General features: G+C 44.8%; 2 protein-coding genes across 12 annotated transcripts; one reads left to right on the top strand and one right to left on the bottom strand.

The window, feature by feature from the left end:
- Window positions 1-14: 14 nt before the first annotated feature.
- Window positions 15-25814, top strand: LOC134148513 (collagen alpha-1(I) chain-like). Of its 6 annotated transcripts, XR_009960232.1 has the most exons (5): window positions 15-191; window positions 965-1089; window positions 1169-1309; window positions 12407-12503; window positions 25483-25814. XR_009960232.1 is itself a non-coding variant. In XM_062590680.1 (4 exons), exons 1-4 carry the CDS (start codon window positions 67-69, stop codon window positions 25542-25544), a joined length of 453 nt encoding a protein of 150 aa, XP_062446664.1. In that variant the 5' UTR covers window positions 15-66; the 3' UTR covers window positions 25545-25814. The 6 variants fall into 6 exon arrangements, 4 of the variants coding, with proteins under 4 accessions (XP_062446664.1, XP_062446660.1, XP_062446662.1 ...); XR_009960233.1 differs by lacking the exon at window positions 12407-12503 and having other exon boundaries at window positions 15-187; window positions 24750-25814; XM_062590680.1 differs by lacking the exon at window positions 12407-12503.
- GFI1B (growth factor independent 1B transcriptional repressor) lies at window positions 3309-21547 on the bottom strand. Of its 6 annotated transcripts, none has more exons than XR_009960231.1 (8): window positions 21395-21547; window positions 16044-16172; window positions 14246-14392; window positions 13434-13696; window positions 13042-13179; window positions 12404-12569; window positions 11722-12248; window positions 3309-3381 (listed from the first exon to the last, which is right to left on the bottom strand). XR_009960231.1 is itself a non-coding variant. In XM_062590673.1 (7 exons), exons 2-7 carry the CDS (start codon window positions 16156-16158, stop codon window positions 12070-12072), a joined length of 1008 nt encoding a protein of 335 aa, XP_062446657.1. In that variant the 5' UTR covers window positions 16159-16172; window positions 21395-21547; the 3' UTR covers window positions 9836-12069. The 6 variants fall into 6 exon arrangements, 3 of the variants coding, with proteins under 3 accessions (XP_062446657.1, XP_062446658.1, XP_062446659.1); XR_009960230.1 differs by lacking the exon at window positions 3309-3381 and adding an exon at window positions 9836-10570; XR_009960229.1 differs by lacking the exon at window positions 3309-3381 and having other exon boundaries at window positions 9836-11836; window positions 11974-12248.

Raw genomic sequence — 25814 nt, 5'->3', positions numbered from 1 at the left:
ACGGTTCCGCCCGCCGCGGCCCAGCCGAGCGCCGCCGCCTGCCCCGGGCTGAGGCCGCGGCAGAAAATGGCGGGCGCGGAGGGCGCGGAGGGCGCGGAGGGCGCGGGGCCTGGGCTGGGGGCCGCCGCCGCCGGTTGTGCGTCTCGGAGGTGTAAGGAGGCTGCGGGGCGCCGCGGCCCGGCACCAGGTCGGTATGTCGTGATTTGCGGCCTCGTGTTTCGCTCAGCCCTGGCTCCTCGCAGCGACGCGGCTGGTCGTTTCGTTAGTCCCCTGAGACTCCGCTGCAGGGCGGGCGCAGCCCGGACTATCCGGAGGTCCGGAGTCAGCCTCCCTCCCGTAGCTGTTGGGACTGGCTTAAAAATTGTGATTTGGGGGGAATTTTTTTTTTTTAAGTTCCTATGTCTTCAGCCTGTAGGGTGCAGTGGCACCACATTTCCAGCCTGTCCTCTGCCCTCATCAGGCTCAGAAACCGTCTCTTTCCTTGGCTCTGGCACTCCGACTTTAAGGATTGCACCTGGTTATTGCCAGACTCGAGTGGAAACCCCCCAAAAGCGTGAGAGGTGGCAGCACTGCCGCGGGAAACCATCCAGAGGAGCTGCCCTGGCTCATCTGTGCCGGCTCCTTCTCCGTGCTTACGGCAAGGGGCGCTTTCGGCCGGGGTTGTGCCCGTCCTGGCTAATACTTGCTAACTGAATGCTGTGGCTTGCACCAACAAATCCCCACTGGCACCATTTAAACATAATTTAGATGGCAGTAACTCCCTGAATGAGCTCAAGGGGAATTCAGTGCACACAGTGCCTGAAACACTGAATAAATTGAGACCGAACTAGTATCTTCCAGGAGTAAAATACTCCGGGGTTGCCATAGCGATCCGTCATTTCCATGTGCCTTGGTACCTGGAAGAACCTGCTGGCCTGGCGTTTGCCACCCATCCGGCCTTCCGTCTTTCACTTATTTCCCCCAGCTTTGCTGTGATGGCTCCCTCCATGCATCCCGCGGAAGAGCAGCCAGGCTCTGAGAGAAAATACGCCAGGCTACCAAAGCCCTGCAGCCTCCCGGAGCCCGCGGAGAAGGGGCAAGGAGCGCTAGGTTTGTCCTCTTTCCTACCCTGCACTCTTCCCACTTCACCTGAAGCACAGCGGTGGCACATCTCTGCTCTTCTTCTCAGCAAGCTCAGGCTGGATTGATGCACCCTGTTCACCTGCTCCGCAAGGAGTCGCGAATCCAGAGGGAGGGCTGGCTATGAGGCGCTCGCATTTTGCAGTTACTTTCCCGAAAGTCCTGCTCTGCTGCCAGAGCTGTCACCCTGGTAAGCTGCAGTATAAACCCCTCAGGCAGTATATACCTGCTACAAATGATGTATTTTGAAGGCCCTAAGGTTATATGTGTTTTCCATAGGTTTTACGAGCTGTACTTTATCGCTGAGGTAAATACATAAATTTTCATGAACAATACACAAATCCATAGCAAAGTAGGTCAGTTCTGCTTAGTAGTAGTTCTTCAGTGTCAAAACTTGGATCTTTGTGCTATTTAGTGATGTAAGTCGGAAAGAGTGTAAAAAACAGTGCAACACTAGAGTGAGCTTCAATTTATCCATCCACAGTATGCATACGCACAGTTCCTGAGTTCCTCTTTCTTTCTGTGCTTCCTGTTTTTGTTGCATTTAATCTAGTGAAAAGGTGCATCTTTTAAGGTGTATCTCTGTGTTTCACAGATATCAGAAGACACTCTGGGTTGAGACATTCCACAACTGTGACCTGTGCCCTCTGTAGATTGTGAACATTTTTATTTTCATTGGGATTTCATGGTGTTTTTTGGAAGAGTGAGCTCTGACTGGAGTGTCCAGGCTGAATGCTGTTAGGGTTATCTTCTAGCTAATCTCCTGCTGAAGTTTCTTCTATACTTTCTGTTCTATATACTCTGTGCCCTGAACTGTTAATATGAACTGTTAATATGTGTTCCATTTCGGAAATGGTTACAGCAGGAAACAAAATGTTTGTGGAAAAGTGCTATAGTATATAAATATAGGATTCAGTAGCCAACACTACCATAAGGTAAAGCATTATTTCTAGCTGCTGAGATGCCTTAGATAACTCATGACTTACAGAACATTTTTCCAGGAACAGTAATGTTTAAAGTCCCTGATACTGAGCTTCCAAACTATTGAAAATCTTGGTTAGCAGGGTTTTATTATTATTATTATTTGTACAGAGAGCAGGAACTCCTTCTGAAAATAGTTTGCTTAATGGAACTTTGTTCCAATACAAACCAGAATAGACTTCTGCTCTCAGTAATACTAGTGACAATTCAGATCAGCCCTGTGCAAAGTCCAGATAATGGAGGGCAAAATATACTTCATTTCCTTCCATGTTGTGTTCTCTTTTATCGTTGGCAATGTTTTAAGGTGTAAAGACTCCAAACTACAACCATATTTTTTGTGCTTTTTTTAAACCCCCCCCCCCCGAAAAGTCTTTGCAATGCCTGCCAGTCCTTGGATCACGTGACTTCACCAGCCTTTATCTCCCGCTTTTGAGCCACAGTTTTTCCCTGCTCATCTGTGTAATCTCACATTGTGATTTGTTCACTTACATGCTTATTTTTCTCCTCAAAGAAGATTTGCTGAATCATCAGGGAGGAGGCAAGAGTTCTAGAGGCAGCTGGGGGCCAGTGATAAAACCACGGCCACATCCAGTCTTCAGGGTTTGTAGATGACAACCCTTCAGTTGAAGGCCTGAGTCACATTCCCTTCCGAGCTAAGATTGCTGGGGACATTGGGATTGAGGAAGTGGGAGGTAGTGCCCTGAAATGTAAATTATTGATTCTGACAACTGAAAGGTTTTGTGTTGCCTTTCCTGCAGAATGTACAATGATGCCAGGAGAAAGCTAATGTACCTTGCAGACTAGGGACTAAATCCCACTGAGTGTCTTATGTTGGGCCTTCTGGCTTCTGTGCAAATACATAGTTAAGGGAAGGGAGATTTGACTGGAAATAGGTCAGAGTATGGAGTGCCTGGTTGTAGACACTCCACAGCAAGGTGTAGCATGAACAGAGATGTCTCAGGGCCCCCAGACATTCATGTGCCTGTTTATATTTTGTTGTATTTTGAGAGAATGCATCAAACTTCACTGGTATGACTGGTGAAATGAATTATGCAGTTATTTACATCACAGCTGGTCTGAGTTTGTCCCACTGCCTGATGATTACCGTAAGAGCTGGGAGCTAAAATGCCTCAGTTCATGTCCCAGGTTTTTCACTTACTCTCAGTATGACATTGGATAAGTCACTTTCTCTCTCGCAGACCTTCAGTTTCCTTGTCCATAAAATAGGGATAGGATGCTTCCATTTTGTGGATCCTTTTGAAATCTTTAGAAGAATGTGCTCTGTAAATGCAAAGTATCATTAATACCCCTGATTCCTCCAACACCAACTTTATGACATTACCCAGGAGACATGCAAAAATGGATGTCTCTGTCTTTCTAGCTAATTATAAGTTCCAGTTACGATAGTAAATCTCAGTTGTCCCATACACATTCACTCTGAAACCAAACCCCAGTCTCGTATTGTCTGCTCTGTCCTTAATCCAAGGTACTAGAAGATATGTTTTACCCATATTTTTGTAGGTATCTTTCAGATATCAGAAATGAAAGTCCCACTGATAGTGCATGATACATTTCCTAAGAACAGAGTTTTAACTTGAGATATTCCGCTTAAAATAGCACTTCAAGGAAGTAAGATAGCTAGTTGGTTAAGAAACAAGACTAGAAGTCCAGGTGACCAAAGTTCTATTTTTAGTTCTGTAGCAAATAATTTAAAGGGAAAATGAAGATCAGAATAGCAGATCCCAATGCAGGGGCCTTACTTCGATGCTTTGTGCAATTTGTGTGGGTTTTTTCACAATGCTGGGTGCCACTCCTGGGTAAGACTATTATACATGTGCAGCAATTATATCTTGTTCTTATCTGTAGATCTCAGAGTGTGTCTGTTTTATTATTCCCACTTTTCAGATAGGATACCTGAGACAGAGAGATGGGTCATGACTAGCTCAGGTCAACTGACAAAGGCAGAGCTGAGCTTAAAACTGTTCTTGTTTGAGCCTCATTTTCCCCTCTCCATGATGCCACAATATCACAGGGAGTTTCTGGACTCTGTTCTCTAGGCACTGTTATACCTGGGTGGCCATTGGGCCTGACTGATTCACAGTCAAGCTGTCACAGGCTGGAGCTAAATAAAGGGCTGAGCAAGGATGGCTGACTGACATGCTCGTTCAGCATGTCCACGGTCTCAGGATGGGACCATCATCTCTGACTTCCCCTTCCCCAAGTGAGGCAAGAGATAATTTGTATTTTATAGAGAGAAGAAAACACCAGACTTGGCCACTGACAAAAATCCCACCAAAGCTCCTAATATAGAAGGGTCTGGGAGGCAAGATAAAGTCCCATTGCTTTTAAATTATTCAAAAGGAAGGCAGAATCTGTGGGGTAGGCTTTTTTTTTTTTTTTTAACTCATCATTCTTGATGAGGAAACCTTGAACCTCAGACTTGCATTAGCCAACATTGAATGTGGATATTGTACTTAGAGCTTGCTTAGGAGCCTTTGATGCATGGAGGGATTAAATGACTTAGAGGTTGCTCATGGCCTGGAGAGCAGGCCCATAGATTATGGGCTGGAGCAGAAAGAACTGTGAGAAATTTGGCCCAGGAGTAGTGCAGAAACCACAGGGGTGTGATTCATCTCATGTCTACATACCCACAATTCATATTAAGCTCTCTTCTTGATCAGCAGAAGTAAGTGCTTTAAAGGCATGACTTATCTATCCTATTTTAGATATGTGCTTTAGGAGGAGCTGAATCACTCCCTAGGTATTTTACTTACCAGAAAGGGAGCCTTTGGATGACTAGCTCAAGTTGGAGATATCTTGGCCTACATTACTGCTGCAGTAGGCTTCCTGCCTCAGACAGCATGGAGGGGCTTGGGACAGCACTTACATCTAGGCATACAGCTGTGAATAGATGGTCTCAGGTTAGGTTTGGGTCTATCACTTGGGTCAGCTCTCAGCAAAATTTCCTAACATAGGCAGGACCCAAGTTACCAATTTGAATGCAGCCAAAGACTCAATGGTAGGCCTGATGCAGGACAACGGCTACCTATATGGTCTAGTACTAAATGAGTCCTAATCTGACAATAGGATGGTTTGATGAACTGAAGAAACACAATGTGTCTAAGGTGATGGTCTTGTGCCATCTCTACCCTGCTATGCCAGCATCCTCAGCAGGGAGGCCAAGTAGAGGACATGCCGTGCAGGAATTGGTCATTATCTTCCCCACCGTGGCTGAGGCGAACAGGCAGGGAGCTTGCACAGACTGTGCTTGTCCAAGGGAGCTCATCCAAACATTGGAGAGTCTCTCCATGATCTTCAACTATATTGATTTGGTTAATGCTGCCCTATTGATTTGGTTAATGCTGTGAATGGTATTTGGTATTTCCTTTTCTATTTGCTTGTTTTATTGACTGTTCTTCAAAAAAAAAGTGAAGAGGGAAACCAGGCCATTACCAGCACACACAAGCCTAGTGACTAGTGTTACTCTGAAGGGTTAGGTTTGTCCTCCTAAACCTGGGGGAGACAGCATGGGGGAGAATCGAAGAGGGGCAGTTTGCTCAGGAAGCATCTGAATTGTTTGCTGTAAATCTGACTCTCCCCTTTGGGCAGTGTTCGTAGGAGAAGGTTTGGCTGTGCATTCCTTGGGGCTCTGCATTCACATTTGCAACTTTTGTGTTGCACTTACAGGCTTATTTGCATGGATCAGGGCTTTGCTGCTCCTGCTCGGAGTGGCAGGAGCAAAGGGCTGACAGGCCTTTCCTGCCAATCTGTCTGTTGTTCAGATGAAGTGGTTGGAAAGTGCTCACTCTCCAGTTCCCTCTCTGGCTCAGGCGCTCTGATAAGGCATGGGTTGTCATATCTTGCCCTGGGAGCTGTTCCTCCTCCCTAACAGGCCCACTTTGCTGGCTGACGGTTAGCAGCCGGCAGTGCTTGATAAACTTATCAGACCAAAGCTGAGCCCAGTGCATGCTCAGCTCCTCCCCAGCCTCAGATTTCCCCATTCCTGGGGACTCTTTGCTCTTTGTCTGCTTTGCTGCCTCATAAGGTGAACAAAGATCACCCTTGGGCCACCAGGTCAAAATTAGCCTGAGGACCAGATTGAAAAAATGCTTGTATTTAAACTACTTCTTTAAAATGAAAATTTACAGGATGTTCTCAGCATCAGTGTCCTGCTCTTTCTGCTTGAATATTATTCATGAGTTGAAATGCTGCTGGTGTCTGGTTTTGTTCTGTGTATCTACTTGTCCTGTTTCTCTGCTTGTTTGGAAGTTTAATGATTTTAATGCTGGGGTCTAAGTGTGCACACTCGGAAGATTTCTTTGTAAGCAGTAATTTTACCAAATTAGGTTGCTTTCCTGGATTATGGTTCGCATTCGTTACTAGTATCACAGTAACACTTAGGAGTTCCAGCTGAGATCAAGGCTCCGTTGTGCAAGGCACCATATGTAAAAGATAAGGAGGGGCAGCCCGGTCCTGACTATCTTACCGTTGGAATAAACAAGTGAAAGAAAGGGAAGGGGAGAGGAGGAATTACTGTCCTCATTTCACAGATGAGTTGCTGGGTTTCTGTGAGCTTAACGGGGAGCTGAGCAACTTCAGAAATCCAGAGCTTGACGTTTGCCCGCAGTCATACAGGAGAAGTGGCAGATCTTGAGTCTCAGTCCAGGGTTGTAACCATAAGATCAGTGTGTGGCCATGGTGACTGTTACTTGAAGCATTCTAGTTCAGTAACTCCACTGCACAGATCTGCTTTTTCTTAAGTTTCATCTACCACAGAGGGATCTGAGTGATTTAACTACCCTTGAATTATTTTGGTGCAGCTTCTCTATTTTGTCTCTTCAGTATGGACATGCTATTCCAAGGCAAAAGTGGAAAAACAGCTCTGTTTTGCAGGCAGGATAATTGATTAAAAAAAAAAAAAAGTTTGTGGAGTATTTATTTTTTTCCCATATAGCTTTACAGGTCAAGTTCCTGTCCCTTCTCAGGCTAGGCTCTTTAACAGCAGGGAGGAATGTTTGCCCTGCACGGGAGAACATGCTTATGCAGCCGTTCCTGGGAGACCAACTAATGCTTTCAGGTTTCCACTTGTGTTTATGGGTAGAACTAACCTGCCAGTGGCAGGGTGCACCCAACATATCTCTTTTCACCTGTGATCAGCTCTGTGCAGCGCTGGGGGAATGACCTGCTGGGAGGTGAAGGGACTCTCCTTTTGTTATCGGTGAAAATGCTTTCTCAAGAAGCTGGGGGGGGGGGGGGAAGAGCAACAGGACTCAGCAAATAAATTCTTTATCCAATATGTCATTAACCCAACTGGAGCCTAATTCTTCTCTGTCTTTCCCATCGTTTCCTTCTCTCTTGCCAGCACGCACGACAACTTCAGAGAGTTTTGGCTTTGCTGGTGTTTCACGATGTGTAGGTGTACACAACCTGATGGTAAGCTCCGGTATAATGCCATGCTAGCCAGGAGTACGCCTTCTCTTCCTGCAGGTGTCCTGTGGCTCTGTCTTCATTGAGAAAAGAAATATCTATCTTATGTCTCAACTTAAATCCGTTCTTGATCATAATATTTGTGGGCTGGTGCTCTCAGTGTCTGAAAGCTGTCTGGAAGACACAGGCATCTCTCTCTTTCTGACAGCTGCCCAGAGGGATAACTTTGCATGTCCCTCATTTGCTAAACGAAACAGCCCAAAGACCAGGATTTTCTATCCCCTACGATAAAGGAATGAAGGTGTGAAGCGGACTGGGGAAATGCAAGGTTTAGGGAGGACTCAGAGAGAGGCAAAAACAATCAGCTCTTTCTTCAGCCACAAAGATTAGTTGAGATTTTGCTTTTTGTTATCTGTTTCCTTGATTGACTGGCCAGAATGTTTTTGATGCAGGGGGAGATGGTGGGAAAGGTGTTATTTTCAGAACAGTCAGGACTGGGCAGAATTTGCATGTTTGGAGAGCAAGGGCAGGGGTGTTTGTTTGAATTTAGTGAGACCAACAGCCTGATCCTGACAGGTACTGAGCGTCTTTGTGTAGCCGTTTTACGGGTTCAGCAACTCCTAGGGTCAGATTAGGTTTGAGGCAGAGTTGAGACCTTTGTAACACTGCATGCAAAGCTGGGCTCTATGCTAGCAGCAGGCCTGCCCCATGGTTGGCCCAGTGTTTGGAGCCAAAGGCTCTCACCCAGCCTGGAGTGGTGTAGTATGGATAAAACCAGATCTGCTTCCTTCCTGTCTTCTTCATATATATTTCCAGAGTTTCAAGCAGCTCAGCTGAAAGCCCAGGCTCCTGGCAGAGAGCAGAGCACTGGGAATGAGGTGCTAAACGCCTGGCAGGGGGCTTGGAACAGCTGCCTTGCCCTGCAGTCCTGTTGGGGAAGCCCAGCACAAGGGGGCTGTTACATCACAGCAGAGCACACTGTTTTCGCAGGGGCTGTTTCTCAGGATCTTTCACTTACATGTTCCTGATCTCTTGCCCCTGGGCAAGTTGGGACTCTCCCTGTATGACAGCAGGTTTCCTTGTAGTGAAAGCCCAAGCTGGGGTCTCTCCAGCCTCTTCTTCAGAAGATGGCTCTCTCTTAGGAGGGATTGCATGCAAACAAGGAGCTAGTTCTCCTCTGGGCTGCTGACATCCCTGTACCTATGAAATCTCCTTGGTTATTATATCTGAGAGGCTTAGAGATGCAGGGAGAAGCCAGGAGCATGAAAACCAGATCCAACTGAAAAAGGTGGCAAGTTTCTATTCTCTGAATAGAAACAGAAGGTCTAAGAAGCGATAGGGCTCAGGGAAGAAGGAGGTAGGCAGTATTACCAGGTGGTCTGAATGTGGCACCTTGTTACTCTTAAGGGAAGAAACTACGCTGCCTCAGCACACAGCTTGACAAGTGAATTTGCTCTTTGTTCCTTCTCAAGTCCCCTTCTAGCTTTTGCATTACTGTCTTGCTAGAGCTTTTGCCAGCTGGCCTGCTTCCATGGCCCCTGTTCCTGGAGATATGCTCCTAGAGCCAGTGGGAGTGGGTCAGCCTGGCCTCTTCTGGCTGCTTTGGCCTCAGATGTGTTGTGAGCGTGGCTCTGCAGCAGCGCGTTGCCTAGGATCACCTGCTGTATTTCTTTACTTACGGCCCATCTGTCTAAAGCAATCCTTACATCTCCTGGGGATGTGTTCACAGGGCTCCCACAAGTATAAGAGTAAGGCTGTCACTGCCTGCTCCAGGATAAGAGCTCTTCAGTAATCTCTAGGCTCAGTGACCGGGAGAGTGGTGAAAGCAGCTCCCTTCTCTGCTTGCCTGAAGTCCTGGGGAAATAAATGACAGGACTGGGCTGGTTTGCTCTTTGTAACAAGGGAGAAGCAAGCTGTAGGAGCACAGCCTTAGGGTGGCCCCATTCCAGGCCATGACTCCTCTGTCTCATGGAAATGCAAAGATAGCAATGGAAATCTAATGGATACAGTAGCCCTTGTTCAGCAGGCTCAGCTGATTTGTTTTTATGAGTGATTTTACAAGCAATCTTGCCATGGTGCTGATCAGCTTGTGTCAGCAGTTCCCTCAAGAATGGCCAGATTTGGGGAGCTTCAAATGAGAGTCAGGAACACCTGCTGTCCCCAGGACACAGACAGGGAAGTATGTGTTGATATGCCTGTGTGTTTTGGGGCTGGAGGGCATTAGCTACTGGGCAGTTCAGATGCTGACATGCTCTTTGAATATTTCTGTTTGCAGATTTTTGGACGACAAGGGAAATAATAAACACAGTTTTAATTTTTGGCAGCAGTTTTAATAAGCTGAAATGCCTTTACCTTGAGTAAGCTTTGTGCATGTGTATGTGCGGGATCATGTGTGCACCTGATGTCACAGTCAGAATTTGGTGACCAGTTCCTCAAGCCTAGGTTTTCCTCAAGTTGTACATCTTCCATGTACACCTTTCTTGGAGTCCTTGCCCTGACCACATTCTGCCATGACCCAGTATAGGGCAGCACAGTTTTAACAAGGGGACTTCAGTAACACCATCCCTTGGGCACACAGTCCTATGGTGTTTGATGGGGTTGTAGTTGCACAGCCCTATCTTGCTCTGAAGAATTGACTTCTGCCTGTTTGGGGCTCTGCACATATCTGCCTCTGAAGATGAATGTCCTCTGATCGCAGCCTTTATGAATGAGGTTCGTGGGGTGTTCTGTAGCCAATAGGCTCCTGGTCCCCACTTTTCTTCTAGTCACCCCACTATTTTTTTTTTCACTTCCAAGCTTTTGACCATATTTCTTTATGAGAACTCTGTTCTGCACGTGAATTTCCGTCTTGGATTTCCACTTGTGCATGTCAAAGCCTCAAGGCAAGAAGCCATTGTATAAGATAGTGCTGTATAAGATAGTGCTGTACTTTCTCCCTTCTCCTTTTCTCCTTCCATCCCCACTGCCTGCGTCTCCAGAGCTAATTACAAGCCTTTCTTAAAATGGATTTTTTTATATGCAGTGCTTCGTGTTAGTTCAGTTACTGAGAGGAAACAGATTTACCGGATAAATCCCAGCAGGCCTGTACATGTTGCCACTGTCTGATATATTGCAATAAAAATATACATTAAAATAAGTATAAATACATATTTACAGTGTACAAGGAAAAGCCAGGAGTACAGATACTGTTTTGAGTTTCCAGAGTGCATATTAATGACTAACAACTTAGGTACAGGATAAAAACAGGGGCAAGTTTAGGTCTTAATCTGCAGTTGAGAAAATGGCTTTGGATTTACAGCATTGTAACTGAAGATAGGAGCAGACCTCTTTTCTCCTGGCAGTAAATGAATTCTCTGTTTGTACCGTTTCTTTCTTGCCTGTGATGGCAGCTTTCCTTCTTAAGCTTTTGAAGTGAACTGATTAGTGCCACAGCCTGTTCTCCAGGCCAGTTCCTGCTCATGTCATGGTCCGATGGTGTGTTCAGGGGGGTTGTAGTCAGGGAGTGGTCTGTCCAGTGCTACAACGCCCTACTTACCTGAAAGCACTTGTCTTATTAATGCTATAATAACACTTTGCCCTTCCTCTGAAGATTTCAAGGGACTCTACAAACCTGAGTGGATGTCTCTGTGTCATCAGGTGTGGTGGAGAAATAAAAGCCCAGAGCAGTACAGTGTCTTACCAGGGGCTGTATAGTAAGAACATAGCAGAATTGAGAGAGAAACTAGCTCTCACTCACATGGTACTGAGACACAGAACTTAATAGCTTATGCCTTGTGCTCTGGCCTGGCTTTTTCTGGAGCTCACTTGGTTGCCACTAATCCAAAGATCTCTGCAGTACTATGTGGATGAGGAATGTATTCAGAGACCCCTGTTATCAGCTAGGGGAGCATCTGAGGAGCTATTTTCTTCAGTATTTTCCTCCTACTCCAAGCTAAAAATACAACCCTGTTAATTTGTCACCTGATCACAGTACATGCTCTGTTGAAAGAAAATGTCTTTAGGTGTTTGTTGCCAGAATTTATGACCTGGGCAAGTCTCTGCAAAAGTCGTCTCCAGGTTGAACACAGCTCGCTGAATGCAATCTATCTGCGTGCCCTGGCCTTATCTTCCTAACCATCAAAGCAGAACATGGTTAAGGCACCAGCTTGGCACAGATTTTTGGTGCCATGAGTCCGGGAGTTCCCACCTCCTTACCAGTCAATCTGATGAATTGAACTCTGCACACGGTGTAAATTCAGAGCGGTAGTGACCTTGGAGCAATTCCTCTGGATTTGCACTTGAGCAGGTGATGTCAGATCTGGCCCGGTATCTGCTGCAATTAAAAAGTGAGAGCTGCCCCTAGATCCTTTGCCACATACTGGGATGTGCAAGATCCTGGGTAGGTGCCTGATCACCAAAGCCAATGACATGGCTTTACCAGTCCCTAGGAGAATGCAGCAATATGACCTTAGTGAGTTGGGCAGCTCCGTGCCAGATGGAGACTCTACTTCCCTGGAGCATGCACTGGCAATGGGAGCTCCGGTAAAGACCTGGGGAAGTCCCTCATTTGAGATTGTGTTGGGTCTCTCGGTGCCTCCGTAGATCCACCTTGCGCTGGAAGCCCTTAGCACAGAGCTCACAGCTGAAGGGCTTGAAGCCGGTGTGCTTACGGCTGTGGGTGATGAGATTGGAGCTCTGGCTGAAGGCTTTGCCACATACCTGGCATTTGTGGGGCTTCTCGCCTGCAGGGCAGAGGAAACAGTAAGAAATATGTTAGCAGATGAGAGAAGGGAGTACATGGCACTTTTGCCCAGTCAAACATCTCTCTATGCAGGAACTGTGTAAACATGATGGACTTGGATTTGCTTTTATTTATTGTGAACACTTTGTTTCTCACCAGTGTGGATATAAGTGTGTTTCTTCATATCTGACTTCTGGTGGAAGCGCTTGCCACAGTACTGGCAGGGATAAGGTCGCGTGTCTGAATGGATCAGAAGGTGAGTGGACAGAGTAGAGGAACGTTTGAATGTCTTCCCGCACATCTTGCACTCAAAGCTTCTCTCCTGTTAGGGAAAGAAAATTGTGGGGTGTCAGCCTGTGGCTGCAGGACATGTGACAGAGTCCATAAAGTGTTAAAGCATTGAGAATAGTAGGCTTGATAAGCAAATCAGCTCATGGACTGATGTGCTAAGTACAGTACAAAGAGAATGAAAGGAGCATTACTTAGGCAAATGGCTTATGTCTTGTGGTCCAAACTCCTGTACCTTGTAGGAGAAGTTGAGGCACGAAAGAACCAATAGCAAAAATCGTTCCCTCCCATCCAAGAAATTCTCAAAGACAGTCTGAGATTTGTGAAACCAGAGATCTATTATCTGTGGTCGACAGAGCTCCTATCACTGTCATTGGGTGATGCAGGAAAGCCATTACATTTGTCATCTAAGAAATGCTGCTTCTCTTATAACGCAATAAATAACAGCTAAGGTCCAAGCATGCTTAAGCTTTGGCGAACTGGTTCTCTGGAAGGAGGTTACCCACCTGGGAGTGAATGTTGGTGTGCTGCTCCAGGCTTACCGCATGTCCAAAGCTTTTGCCACATACTTCGCAAGCAAAGGGCCGGGTCCCACTATGAGACCTTCGGACATGGACCTCCAGTCCATGGGGAGTGGAAAATACCTGAAAAAGAGTAACCTGGCAGTGATTTTCCATGAGGCAGCTGTGTCTCCATCTCTGTTTTCAGTCCCTTCCCTTTATTTGACTTCCATCTCATGGGCCATATGAACAGCATCATTCTCCAGTGAGGGGAATGAGCGGGTACTTGTTTCCAGCCAGATGCCTCGTGCTTTGATGTAACCCAGTGATACACTTATGCACATAATGAAAGTCACCCCAGGCCCTCCACAGCCCCAAGGCTCCCCTCTGTAACACACCTTGTTGCACTTCACACAGTGGTAGGTCTCCATGTCTGAGGAGTAATGCGTGCTGTAATCTAAAGGAGGCTCAGCACTTGGAAGGAGGTGGCTTCCATACAGGCTTACAGGGCGCTCCAAGAGGACTGACTGCATAGTGGAAGACATCTGTCGGTAGCTGTATGGCGAATGGAAGGCATCCCAAGAAAAGCTGGTTTTATAGAAGGTAGGAGTGCTTGTCGCATTAGTGCAGTCTTTGATCTGCAGCCCTGGGATGGCCATCTCTGAGTTTGTAAAGGAGAGGGAGAAGTGAGTGTCATGTCATTGCCTGCAAGCAGGCACAAGTGCAAAGGCGTCCCAACCACCTTATCCTTATGTAATGTCCTGTTTGACCTTGGGAAGGCATCAGTTACTCTTTATTCTTTGATTCAATCCCTACACAAAGTTTGTTTGATTTCAGTCTCAAGAAATTTTAAGGGAGAGGGGATGCTAAGGGAATACTAACCCCTACTAGGTTTACTTCATGCAATGCTTGAACAAGTGTCATGTGGACACCCACTTTCATCTGTATAGCATAGAATTGTGTTAGTCTATGAGGTCTGAGGGCTCACTCATCGGTTACTTATAGTCACAGCCTTCAGGGACATGCTGATCTAGAGCACAATTGTAGAGAGAAGTACAGAATGCTGTTCATGAGCTCTACCTGGGACAAGTCTGATGATCAGTGTCAAAATAAGAACTGTCATTTACCGAAAATCTAGACCCAGTCCTCAGGGCTCCACAGGCCAACCTAAACCCAACCTCTTTTTTGATTCTGGTTTTGAGTAGCTGACCTGTAGCTGAAGGGCCTGGCACCATCCTGCTCAGATATTGTGCAGGAATACTTTCTTCTTTCAGTTCAGAAGGGTCCTTTTCTTGCTTTGTAACTAGGCATTCTAGGTCCTGTCTCTTGTTGTCCTCTGGTGTCTTGTCTGCTATTGCTGTAATCACAGTAGTGTCATAGTTAGTTTATTCTATCTGATAAAAGAAGAGTCTATTAAGGGGGTTTGTGTACACATGTGCAAACTCATGCCTGGATATATATGTGTCTGTGCACAATTCCCTGAGTCAGAACCTCAGTGCAGAGGTTGATACCCTATCTAGTCAAAGCAAATCAATCCTAGAGGTCACATGCCTTTAAGAAGCATTTCCCCATTTAATATGATTTTCATTTATGAATGTAACTAGCAAACATTAACTTACTAACCTCCCCACCCCTCCTATCAGATAGTACAGAATTATTAAGCTGAATTTATGGACAGCCAAGTAGGAAAGCACAGCGAGGAGGTAACTGCTTACACAGTTGCAAAGGTGACAACAGAGCCTAATTGTCTCCTGTCCACACTCGCATTTCTCCCTGCTTGTCCCAGCCCTGAAGCAGACCAGCCAGCACTTGCTAGCAGTAGGCTTTATAGTAAGAGTCTGAAATGGACAGAGGTCCAGTGTATGTGCCTTCTCTCTGCCTGTGCGTGGAGCTGCGACTGGGGCTGCTGGAGGTCAGTGGCTATCTGTCCAAACGCTCTTGTGTTCCAGAGGGACACTGCAAATGGCCAACAGACGATGGGAAGGATTGAAATTAAAATGTCATCTCTTTTCTTCTTTAATCAAAGTTACCATAGGGCTGGACTCTAATTCCATAGTCAGGGCCAGAACAAAGGGTCAGTTGATTCTACATTTGAATAAAGCAAATTTGAATGGGGCTCAAAGGAAGATAAGTGCCCCGGCCTTCTGTTGCATGGATGACTGAGGGTGCAAAAATGCGAACCGGGAGGGGGACAGCAGGCATAGGCAGAAGGAAGGCTGGTTTGTGTTAATATAGCACATAGCAGCTGGCCCCTCATGTCTGTGTGCTGGGACTCCTTTCACAATCAGTGTTAGGGTATCACTAGTATTGTGTTGCTCTAGCTGTAAGCTTCCTTGCAAGTCATCAGGAGACAGTGGTAACACACAGAGGTAGAGAGGAAGATATCAGTCCGGAGAGTGTATGGGCAGTGAGCATAGCAAGCTAGAGATGGAGGTGGCAGAGCTGTGAGTTTGTAGAAGGCTGACAACCAAAGTGCAAGCATTTTTCCCGCTATTAGTTGCCTGAAGTTGGCTATCTTTCCCAAATATAAGTGAACAACTGCACACAGTAATCTTATATCCTGAGTCTTGAGGGAGTCCTGAGGGAGGTGGGAATCGACAATTAGAGTTAGAACTGAGAGAAAGCAGAACAGCAGCAGTTTCCATGCAGGTGGAGACCTGGCCACCAGAAATCATGTGCTCATTCAGGATTTCCAGTGCCTGTGTCTGCCCAGAGCGCTCCAGTGCAGTGGAGTGTCACTACACTGTCTCTGCAATCACTAAAGCCACAACCCAAGAGGAAACAAAGGGAGGATGTAAATTCAGTTTCAAGGTGACAGTAGGGATTTGGTCTGGGGAGCGAGGGAAAGAGGCACGCAATGGGGGGCATCAGTTTGTCCTTAGACTGACATCCCTGTGTGGAAGCCCTAAGTTGCTCTTTAACTCATTAACGTGCTCCCTTAGCTTGCCTATTGAACTATTTATTTGCCTGGGTGTATTCTTACAAGCCCAATGGATGGATTGACTCACCAGTGGAGGGAGGGGTTACTGGATCCCATGTGAATGTAGGCAGGTCATCTTCCACAAAGCGGTGCTGATGATAGGTGTGAGCCTTTTTGCTCTTCACCAAGAAGGAACGTGGCATTTTCCATTCACTGCCTGGGCAGAAACACAGAATAACTGCAGGTAAATCTCTGTGGTTCGTGGAGTAATTTCTCACTTGTTCTCCTCACAACCTCAGCTCTGTATGCAGCAGTGATGAGAAATAAAACCCTTCTGCTGAGGAAACATATAATTCATCTGAAGGGTCCCTCCACCCAGTCAAAGACAAGGAAGTGACTGCTGGAGTTTAGGCACTTGATGGATCTCAACTCTGGGGAAAACACAGCTCTGGAGGGGGTTAAGAGAAAAAACTTATTGCAAGATATTCTTTGACACTGAAGGTAGAGATGGGACTGCGGATTACAGTGTACTCCATTAAAAAAAAAAAAAAAGCTCACGATCTACCTCTAGATTGAGGCAAAGCATTAACAATATCTTTATATTATAGGAGGAGAAGCAGGCACGCTTAAGTGAGTGACATGCTATAGACCAAAAATGTTTCCATGGCAGAGAGACACTAGAACCCAGGATGTCTCTCTTGTTCTCTGCTCTGGTTACAGGACAGGGTGCACGTCCAGCATTATCATCCATGAGAGGACAACACAGCAGGGAGAACTGGGTAGAGATCATCCAGTCACCCCTTTGAGAGAGGCCTTTCCTAGTGTTTGTACTGTAACTAGAAGAAAGCCATCCCAAGCCATGACATGGGCTTTTTTGTAAAGTTGCTACACACATTATTATAGAAACAACTTATATAAAAGGGGAGATGCAATGAAAAATTCCAGCAGCCTTAATGTGTGGTGGATTTCCTTCTTGTTGGACACAGCTTGAATATTTTGTATTCTGGCTGACAAACAACAGTCAGAGCAGAGGCAAAGCAGAAGTGTTAAGTGAGAGAGGTTACCTTTTGGATCTGACTCAAATATCACAGACCGTTGAAATGACGGGTTAGGAACAAACATAAAATGCTGAAATTTAATCATACAAAATTCTCTTGCAATGCGTCTGGTTATCTTTAGTACCCAGAACCCAGCCCGCCCTGTGCGCGCTCCCCATAACTAGCAACCGTTCTCATGCAGACAGCATGACAACAGGCTCAGTGCTATGCACGGTGGTATCAGCTGGTGCATTATTTGCATACCTATTTGCATTTTCCTCTGTAATTGTTTGGGATAATGGCACTAAAAGCAAATCTTACTTTATTTTGTATGATTAGTCAACAGCAAGTCCTGGCTCTGCTGATGGGCAAGTCTGTTACTAAGCTTTGGTTTCTTCCTTGGGAGCAGTTGAAGTGTACTGTACTTATTTATTTAAAAAGGATGTAATTTGCACCTGTTAAATAGGAGTGATCTGAAACGTCTGTGTAAGACAGGGCAGAGCAGCGCAGGCTCCTGGAATCCCAAACAGTGAGAGACGGAGAAGATTTCAACTGGCTTCTCTTTAGGGTTCAAAAGCACCTGCACTTACCTCCATATACTAAATACAATTACATAGCCCAGTGGTGTTTTGCTTTAAGGTCCAAGGGCCAGATTTGCAATGGTGCTAAGGCTGCAAGTATGTGTACACTAGAATTTACACAGTAAAATCTAGTGTGGACAGGCAAATTCCTTAGCCCTGCTGTTTTCAGTGGGAGTCAGGTGCTCAGCAGCCTCAGTGCTTTTAGAAACCCCATTAGAAGATATCTGCCTTTATAAATCTGACACAGGATTCCCGCTATTTAATATACCACTTCAAGGATAGACCTTGGTGTCTGTAACCATTTTTTCTCTTGAAATGACTCACCTGTTCTTCATTGTTTTCCAAGAAATTTGCATGCAACTTGAGATAAATATGAGAAAAGAGAGGCCAAGACCAGATTTGTTAATTTAAAGTTAGAAAGAGGACATAGTAGTACTGGGTTGGAACCAGAAGTATATGCACATGAGAGAAGGGACCCTGAATCACATTTCTGCATTTACTTTCCTGTAAATGAGGTTCCTTCTAAGGATCGTGAAGTGTGTGTCTGCCTGGTGTAAGGCTGTGCGTGCAGAAATACTCCTAGCTTTGTACAAACCCAGGAGCTTTCTGAAACCGATAAAACCCCGTCAGTAGTGTGCTTCCCTTAGCCGAATGTGCCTCGGCTCTTAGCAGAACTGCTTAGCTTCGAGCGCGCAGCAGGAGCGTTCGAATCGCGCACTGGAGCCGCGCTGTGCAATATAACCGGACCTCGAGGTAGAGCCCTGCCGCAAGCGCTGGATACATGGAGTTTCCAGCCGTGTCAAAGGGATTTTCCTGTGTGGTGGACAGAACTGTGCCCACAGTGGAGGACATTTGTACCAGCAGGCTTGAGATATCTGATTTATCTGGCTGAATTTCCCTGGGCTTCCTGCACAGTGGAGAAGGAGGCTCCTCCAGCCGGTAGCTGAAGGTAGGGCGAAAGCAGGCACCCTGCAGTGCCTTCCAAGGAGTCTCTCTCTCTCCGCTGCCTAGAGGATGCTCACGACATTTGCCAGCCAGTTGGGCTGGATGAATTAGAGACCTGGAAGCCGGTGGTGTGAGCAGACTTGCACTATTGGTGATAGTACTGGTGGTAGTATTGGTGGTAGATGCACAAGCAATGGGATTTTTCTGGGTGTGTTTGCCCCAGCATAAGTAAAAGTCAAATTTGGCCCAGTATCTTGCCTGTACTGAGCACTGCGATCTTTAATGCACTACTGAACGTTACAAAAGGAAGTCACTTCCCCCACCCCATTTTATAGAGAAAACAGGAACTGGGAGCCCAAAGCGTAGTTAATTAACAACTGCATTGGACTGTGTTTGTGATTCACACAACCAAGTTAGAGGAAAACTAGAAGCACAGATTGTGAGAGAAAAATACTCTCTCTCCTTGAAACTCAGATTATCAGTAGCAAGTGATCAGCTGCTTCTAATAGCTAACTATAGTTCACAGAGAAAGTAGTGCTACAGCAAACAGACCCTGCTACAGCCAAAAAAATCACTGAAGCTCCCAAGAAAATTTAGCTTCAACCTTTGCTAAACCCCCCCCCCCCCCCCCGAAATCTCTTCCTTCCAATTCCTTTGGCAGTGGTTTCTAACCTGACTGGCAGCTGCACGAGCAAGTTCCTTGCTTGGGCAGACTGCCTGCCCAAAATGCAACTATCTTGGCATTTGGTGGATCCAGCACAGAATATAAAATCAGTATCCAGCTAGAACTGACGCTTGTGTGCCGTTAATGTAGCTGTATAATAATGTTGTAGTAGTCTAAGAAAAAGATAGGCAAAAGAACTCCAGGTAAAGAGGCTGCTCTGCTGTTTTGGTTTGCGGTACAGAGGAAAGCCTACATTTTCAGAAGTGGCTGGGCATGTTTGGGGTACTTGAACTTCTGGGTGCCTAATTTGAAGCATCTTAAAGAGGTTTGTTTTACCAATTACAATTTCGCTAGTCAGGTTAGAAAGTGTATGCGGTATAGCATGTTCCCCTCGCGCCCCGTGATGCTCTCTGGAGTGAAGTGGTGTTGGAACACAGAAGGCATTGCAAAAACTCCAAGGAAAAGGGTTTTTGTAGGAGGTACTTTCTGACTTCAGGATCCTAATTTCATTCAATTCTATGTTCCTTACGAAGCCCTGACTCCCGCGTCAGTGCATGGGAATTCGTAGTTCCCAAAAATACAGGATCAGGCCCTTGTTACAATTTTGAAGAAATCGGTATTCTCGCTGAATTAGATTTGGGGAGCTTTTCTTTAAATGGTTCCTTCAGTGACAGGATTCATAACAAGAAATAGTGAATTTGGGAACAGGTGTTTGCAGGACTGTACTGCACTGAATTGGGAACCTAATTTGCAACATACGTTCCTTTCTAAACCCGACCTTCAGTTTCCTCTAAGCTCTGCTAAGTTCAGATAGCCCTATTTTCAAATTTACACGGTTAATTGTAGAGATAAAAACTTTTTTCCCCACTACCCTCAGAGGAAATACTTAATCATTTTTTTAGTTTACAATTGATATATATCTTCGTATGAGTTCATCTATTAATAAAGTCTTAGGCTGTAAGAGGCTTATTTCCTTCCCACAGCTTCATTTGTATTTTAATCTTAATATTGTATTTTTCTGCTCTTTCTGGTAAAAATAAAGTTACCAAAAATAATGAATAGTTTGTCCTTTAGAAGTCTATACTTAGCCAGAGGTTTTCTGGGCTTCTGACTTTTTAAATATAAAGTCATATTCAAAAAGAATTTAAATTATTTATGACAAAATTAATCCTGTCTTCACTAGTCCACCCTTACAGCACTGTATGTACTTGGAGCAAGTAATTTGTATTTTTTTCTAGTGGAAAAATTAGCAGAACATTTTTCATTCTTGTGGTAAGACTGGGCAAATGGATGTTATACCAGGATTAACAAACTATAGTGATATTTTTGTCCAAGAAGTGGAATGGAGATGCTTGTACATCTATGTTATACCAAAAAAAAAAAAAAAAAAAGTTTAGAATGTAATCGCAGCCTCATTTAGGAACTTCATTTAGCACCTAGTGAAGTCAGGAATGCCACTGACTTTAGCAAGCTTTGCCTTGGGCTTCCAAGGATAAACAGACCTATATGGCACCTTCGAACAAATCCTATATCCCTTTAATGTATGCACTTGCTGGGTGAGCTTGTAAATCATTTGTTTTCCTGCTTGATGCACTGAATCAATCTGGTGGTATATAAGAGGCATCTATAAATAGCTAATTCCATATGCTAAAAATTATGTTACGGTAATGAGCATATTCTTAGAAAGGATGAAAAAAAATTATAGGTTTGAAGCAAAAACCCTAAGCAGGAGAGACTAAATTCTCAGCTAGTAAAATTGGCACACATTAATTGATGTCAGTAGAGCTGTGCCATTTTCTGAGTTTAAAGACCTACCTTTGTAAAACAGCAATTAAAAGAAAAAATATAGTATGTCCTCAGAGCTTAGGAACAAAGTCTGCATCTGGAAACTGTTCGTGCTGCATGGAGCTTGCTGGGACCCTTGTGTCTCACAGCATTGTCACATCTTTTCTATTTTGTTCTACTATTATCTTTCTTATATGTGCATATGTGCAATGTGAAATAAGTATATGTTACACAGTTGTAAAAGGTCTGACCGCTTGATTGAAGTAAACCATTATAAAGCAATCCTCAGGACAAGTGACTTAAGCAGGGGAATATGCTATATATTTGCAAACACAAGCAAAGAATATAAAAAAAAACTTATAAAAATATATCAAAAGAATGAATTAAACAATTACATTAAAAGTGTTTAGAAGAATAAATAAATCACCTGTTTGGGGGACTTTGCTTTACAGGATTCGCCTTGAAATCTCCCCAGACAAGCCCCAGCGAGACGCCTTCTTCTCTCTGGACTCCTTCTTCCACTTTTTCACTTAGTCGCTGTCTGCTGAAATAGACACTTCTCCTTTTTTCTCTCTCTGTTTTTTTTGCCCCTGTTCCCCTCCCTGATTTTTCAATCAGATTATTTGTGTCAAAATCTGGCGGTGAAAAAACAGCCAATAGAGAAGCAGAGCCCAGAAAGTATTTGCTTATCAAAACTTTCCAGGACTTTGAAAACTTGAAGAGAATTCACGATGCCCAGCTCTGAACCCCCAGGGTAGCACCCTTAGCTCTCTGGGACACCTTGGCTTTCTGCAGGAATACTCTTCGGTCATATTGACAAAGAGCATGACACAGGGAAATAATGTACCATGCAGGCATTTGTTATTTTGTTGTTTCTTAAAACGAATGAACAAAAGAAAAAGAATAGCTCTTAAGAAACCTTTATTTTTACACACATTCATCTACGCTTCATATCTTTCACAAACAGACACACCATCTGTCCCACATACACACACTCACACACTTCAGTCTCATAAACAAAACCATCTAGCACATATGCACAAAATTATTTTATTCTAGAAGGTATCTTTTATCTCTCCAATTTCCATGGAAAAAATGAATAAATACTTGCATAGTAATACCTGAAAAGGTGTATGTTAATCAGCCTCCTTTTTCTTAGGCGAATGTATGTGCAATCCATAAATATTTTACATTTTGCTCCATCTATATACAGCTGTATATAGGATATAAATATAGAATTAAGAAAGCTCATTAAGCAAGCTCATTAACAAGCATCTTTCCAAAAAAACTCTTCCAGTCAAGAGCAATAATGAGAATTTGCACTTCTATCACTTACTTGCAAAAAGGTTTGAAAATGGGTTTGCAAATGTGAAATAATTGACTGCAAAATGCCCTGTGAACACAGGGTGTAAAAAGTGTGGATAAAGCAGAGGTAAAATGACTTTTCCCAGATCACCTGATAGGTCTCCACCAGAGATGGGAACAGGAGCTGGAAGGTCTGAAAAAAGCAGTGATTTTCTTTTGAGAATCATTGACATAACCCTTATTTGGGGGAAAAACAAGAAGAGCTGATCTTCCCAGATACTTGCCCCCCCCCCAAAAAAAAGCTATTCCTGGATTTCACCTATTCTTTCTGATTTTCACAGTTTTTCTGACTGCATATGCCTAGTGGCATGTGCACTTTGTGTCCTTGGTCATCCCCTCCTGCACTAACAGCATACTCTGTGCTGGGTAGGATGTGAAATAGCAAAATTACCTTCCTAGAAGTTTATAATTTGAGATGGATATAAGTGTAAATATCCAGCTGTGGAATACCAAGTATTGTGCGCTGCCATCAGAGAAATGCCTTTATATCATGGAGTTTTTCTGTTCGTTGTGAGCCATCAAATGCATTTTGCTGTTTTCTGCAGTCAGTTGCATGAAGCCAGGATTCCACGGGAACCCTTTTCTCACCATAGCTCAGGATGGAGAAGGCACCAGGAAGCAGTAACTTTTTTCTGCCACGCGACAAGATGGGTTGTAGGGTGATGTTCCCCCAGCGGAGCAGACGCGGTCCAGGGACACTGGAGATTGCGCTGCGGAGGTGCTCTGGGCGGGCGGCGGCGCCGGGCCCGCTGCCCTTAGCGCTCTCTACTGGGACAGCCACAAGTCACAGGTTTTGCTGTCGCGCCCTGCACGGACGCGGCATTACCCAACGGCACCGGACAGGCTGTGCAATGGGCTTTGATGCAACTCAGAGATAGGAGTGTAGATTTCACCCAGATTGGGAAAGATTCAGATTTTGATCTTAACCCATCTGTCATTTACTGAACATAATTAATTCTTGTTGTTTATAAAGCAAACAATCCCTCTTCCTTTCCCCCCTTCCTCCTCCCCTCCTTATTTATCTAGCTGGGTTTTGCATGAAAGAAGCGTTCCCAAAGCATTGTGCTAGCAAGCTGATTTGCATCCTCTTAAACACAGCCATTTGAAGGATTACATTTCCCACTGCAAAAACAAGCATTGTAACCGAAAACCAAGATGTATATTGCAGCTTCAGGGTTTCATATGAAGAAAGCTAAAAGAATTAAACAAAACAGGAAAATGACAAGCTGCTGAAAGGACTGAGATGTTATTTCATGATACATTGGAGCCAGCTTCTGCCAGCCCCCATGAGCACAGACTTCCCATTGCCATAAAGTGGAAATGGCTGCAGTATCTGGCTCTTGCATTAGAGATGGGAAAAGCAAGTCAGCCACACAAGAGCCTACAAAAAACTAGCTATGCAAAAAATCTAGTAACAGGCTCAGGAAAACCTCCCCAGCTAGCTTATCGCAGAGGTGTTCCAAAGTCCTTTGGAGAAGGAAGATGACTACATCTGTTAGTTTCAGTGAACTATGGGTAGAGGCAAGTACAAATAAAATATCTGTATCAGTTGATTTGTTGCCCCAAGTAGCCATCATCTCCAAAAGCACAGATAATTGCATACACAGCGATAATTAAGATAATGGGCAGAGCTATTCTCTTTTATGACTGTTGTGATTTTCACTACCACAGAACACCCCAGAAGAGATGGGAATACTGTCGTACTCAGTACAGCACATGCTATATAAGCCATATACATGGCACATACATACATGCTGAGATATGCCTAGCCTTATAGTAAGGATAGATGTTGCAGTGTAAACATCAGAGATAAATAACAGGAGAAAGGGAGGATCCATCCTTGCTGATGACACAGCAGCCTGAGTCGTCTTCACTCCAGCATCTCTGCAGGTTATTTGTCTCAGGTTACCACACCTCAAGGAGAGCAAAGCTGCTCTGCTCACCTTAGTGCCACAGTCACTCTTGAATCACCAAGACTTCTAGTTGCACAAAGGATCCCTGTTGTGGGGAAATTTGGGCTCTCTTACCTTCTATTCTCACCTCCACGTGGCTGGTAAAAGCCCGGGATAGACACCTCCTGCTCAGCCTGTTTGTCTCAGCTTCCATTTCCCCTTTTCCCCCTTTATTTTTTCTCTGGAGTTCCTAAGGGGCAAAGAGCTGCAGAACAGCAGAGCAGTCAGGGAAGCCATCGCATTGGCTTGCTATGTTCTTACTCTTTGCTAGATTCCTGTTTATGGCTCCCGTTAAACTTGCCACTTTGCCTCTTTGCTGCAATCTATAGCAAAAGGTGATCTGAAGAAAAAAAAAACTGGGTACTGGACACAGAATATTGCGCTAGAAGGATGCAGTATTGTCATTCTTATTTTATATTCTTCTTAACTGTTATTATTTTTCCCTGTTCCATCTTCTTGTTTCAGGGGTCAGCAGAGAGAGAGCCATGGAGGGCTTATTTGGGCTCACAGAGGCATATGCCAGCCCAGACCCACAAGGGCCGGGGTGGATGAAGGGCGAGTTCTGCCTCCAGCTGAGAACTATTTAATTTTGTGCATTGCTGCGGGGTCTTCATGCATGTCATATGCTCTAGTGCATCCTGACGAGTACACTAAATAAACTGTTAAATGTGTAACTCAGTAAGAATAAACCGGTTAATTATAACACATCACATCAATTCTAATTCAGCCTTCTTTCCTTTCAAATATAGCAGCAACCGCCTCCTTTAGCATCCATGTTTTCCTTTGTCAATTTTAATGTTAACGGTAATTATATCACCTTAAATAACACAACTAATTGCTTCCAGTTCTTTTCTGAAGCTCGTCCTAATTTCCACTCTTTTCTGTGGCAGATTAAATAAACATGTCTTCTGTACAGCAGGAAAAAAATACCATCACTCAGTCCAGACTGTAATAAATATTAATTGTAATGCACCAGGCAGGACTAGATTAAAAACGTGCTCACGCCAAGCAGCTCTATTTCATCCAGAAGCAGGATGCCCTATTGCAGGCACAACATGAAGGGGACTATCTCAGGCCTGCAGGGATGAGCGCCGTGAAACGGACTTGCTAATGCCGCGGAAGTTAAAAACCAACAGACACTTCTCCGACAGGGCTCTAATCTGCTTTTATTTTTTTTTCATACCTACTTTCTACCCAGCAAATCTGATGTCCCTGTTCCCACTAGCATCTGAGAAGAATTCATATGGATTAAAGAATTAGATCAGCAGTTTGCAAACACGAGCCAGCGCAGCACCGCTGAACTCCCCCTGCTTGGGGGATGAGAAACGCCAGGACCCCACCGACGCGGAGATGGAAGCGCTGAGCCGAGGAGCAGTTGCGTGGCGTACAAAACCGCAGGCTGCCGAGCCTTCCCGCCGGTAACTTCCAGTCTTCTTCCCTAAACTCTGTGTTTTCCACAGGGGAAAAACAGACTTCATCAAAAAGTTATAGTTGCTGCATTTCAGAGAAAATAAATTAGAAAAGGAACGA

Source organism: Rhea pennata, chromosome 18 (assembly GCF_028389875.1).
Source record: "Rhea pennata isolate bPtePen1 chromosome 18, bPtePen1.pri, whole genome shotgun sequence".
Taxonomy (NCBI): domain Eukaryota; kingdom Metazoa; phylum Chordata; class Aves; order Rheiformes; family Rheidae; genus Rhea; species Rhea pennata.
Note: the sequence above shows the minus strand (reverse complement) of the source record. Positions and strands in the feature narration are given on the sequence as shown.

Excerpts from the sequence above, each read along its gene's own strand:
- LOC134148513 (XM_062590676.1), top strand. The coding sequence starts at position 67 with ATGGCGGGCGCGGAGGGCGCGGAGGGCGCGGAGGGCGCGGGGCCTGGG. Across the intron at positions 192-964 it reads CGCGGCCCGGCACCAGGTCG|CTTTGCTGTGATGGCTCCCT; the intron begins GTATGTCGTGAT and ends TATTTCCCCCAG. Across the intron at positions 1,310-24,749 it reads CTGCCAGAGCTGTCACCCTG|GGGTCAGCAGAGAGAGAGCC; the intron begins GTAAGCTGCAGT and ends TTCTTGTTTCAG.
- GFI1B (XM_062590673.1), bottom strand. The coding sequence starts at position 16,158 with ATGCCACGTTCCTTCTTGGTGAAGAGCAAAAAGGCTCACACCTATCAT. Across the intron at positions 13,180-13,433 it reads ACTGTGTGAAGTGCAACAAG|GTATTTTCCACTCCCCATGG; the intron begins GTGTGTTACAGA and ends ACTCTTTTTCAG. Across the intron at positions 12,249-12,403 it reads ACACACTTATATCCACACTG|GCGAGAAGCCCCACAAATGC; the intron begins GTGAGAAACAAA and ends TCTGCCCTGCAG.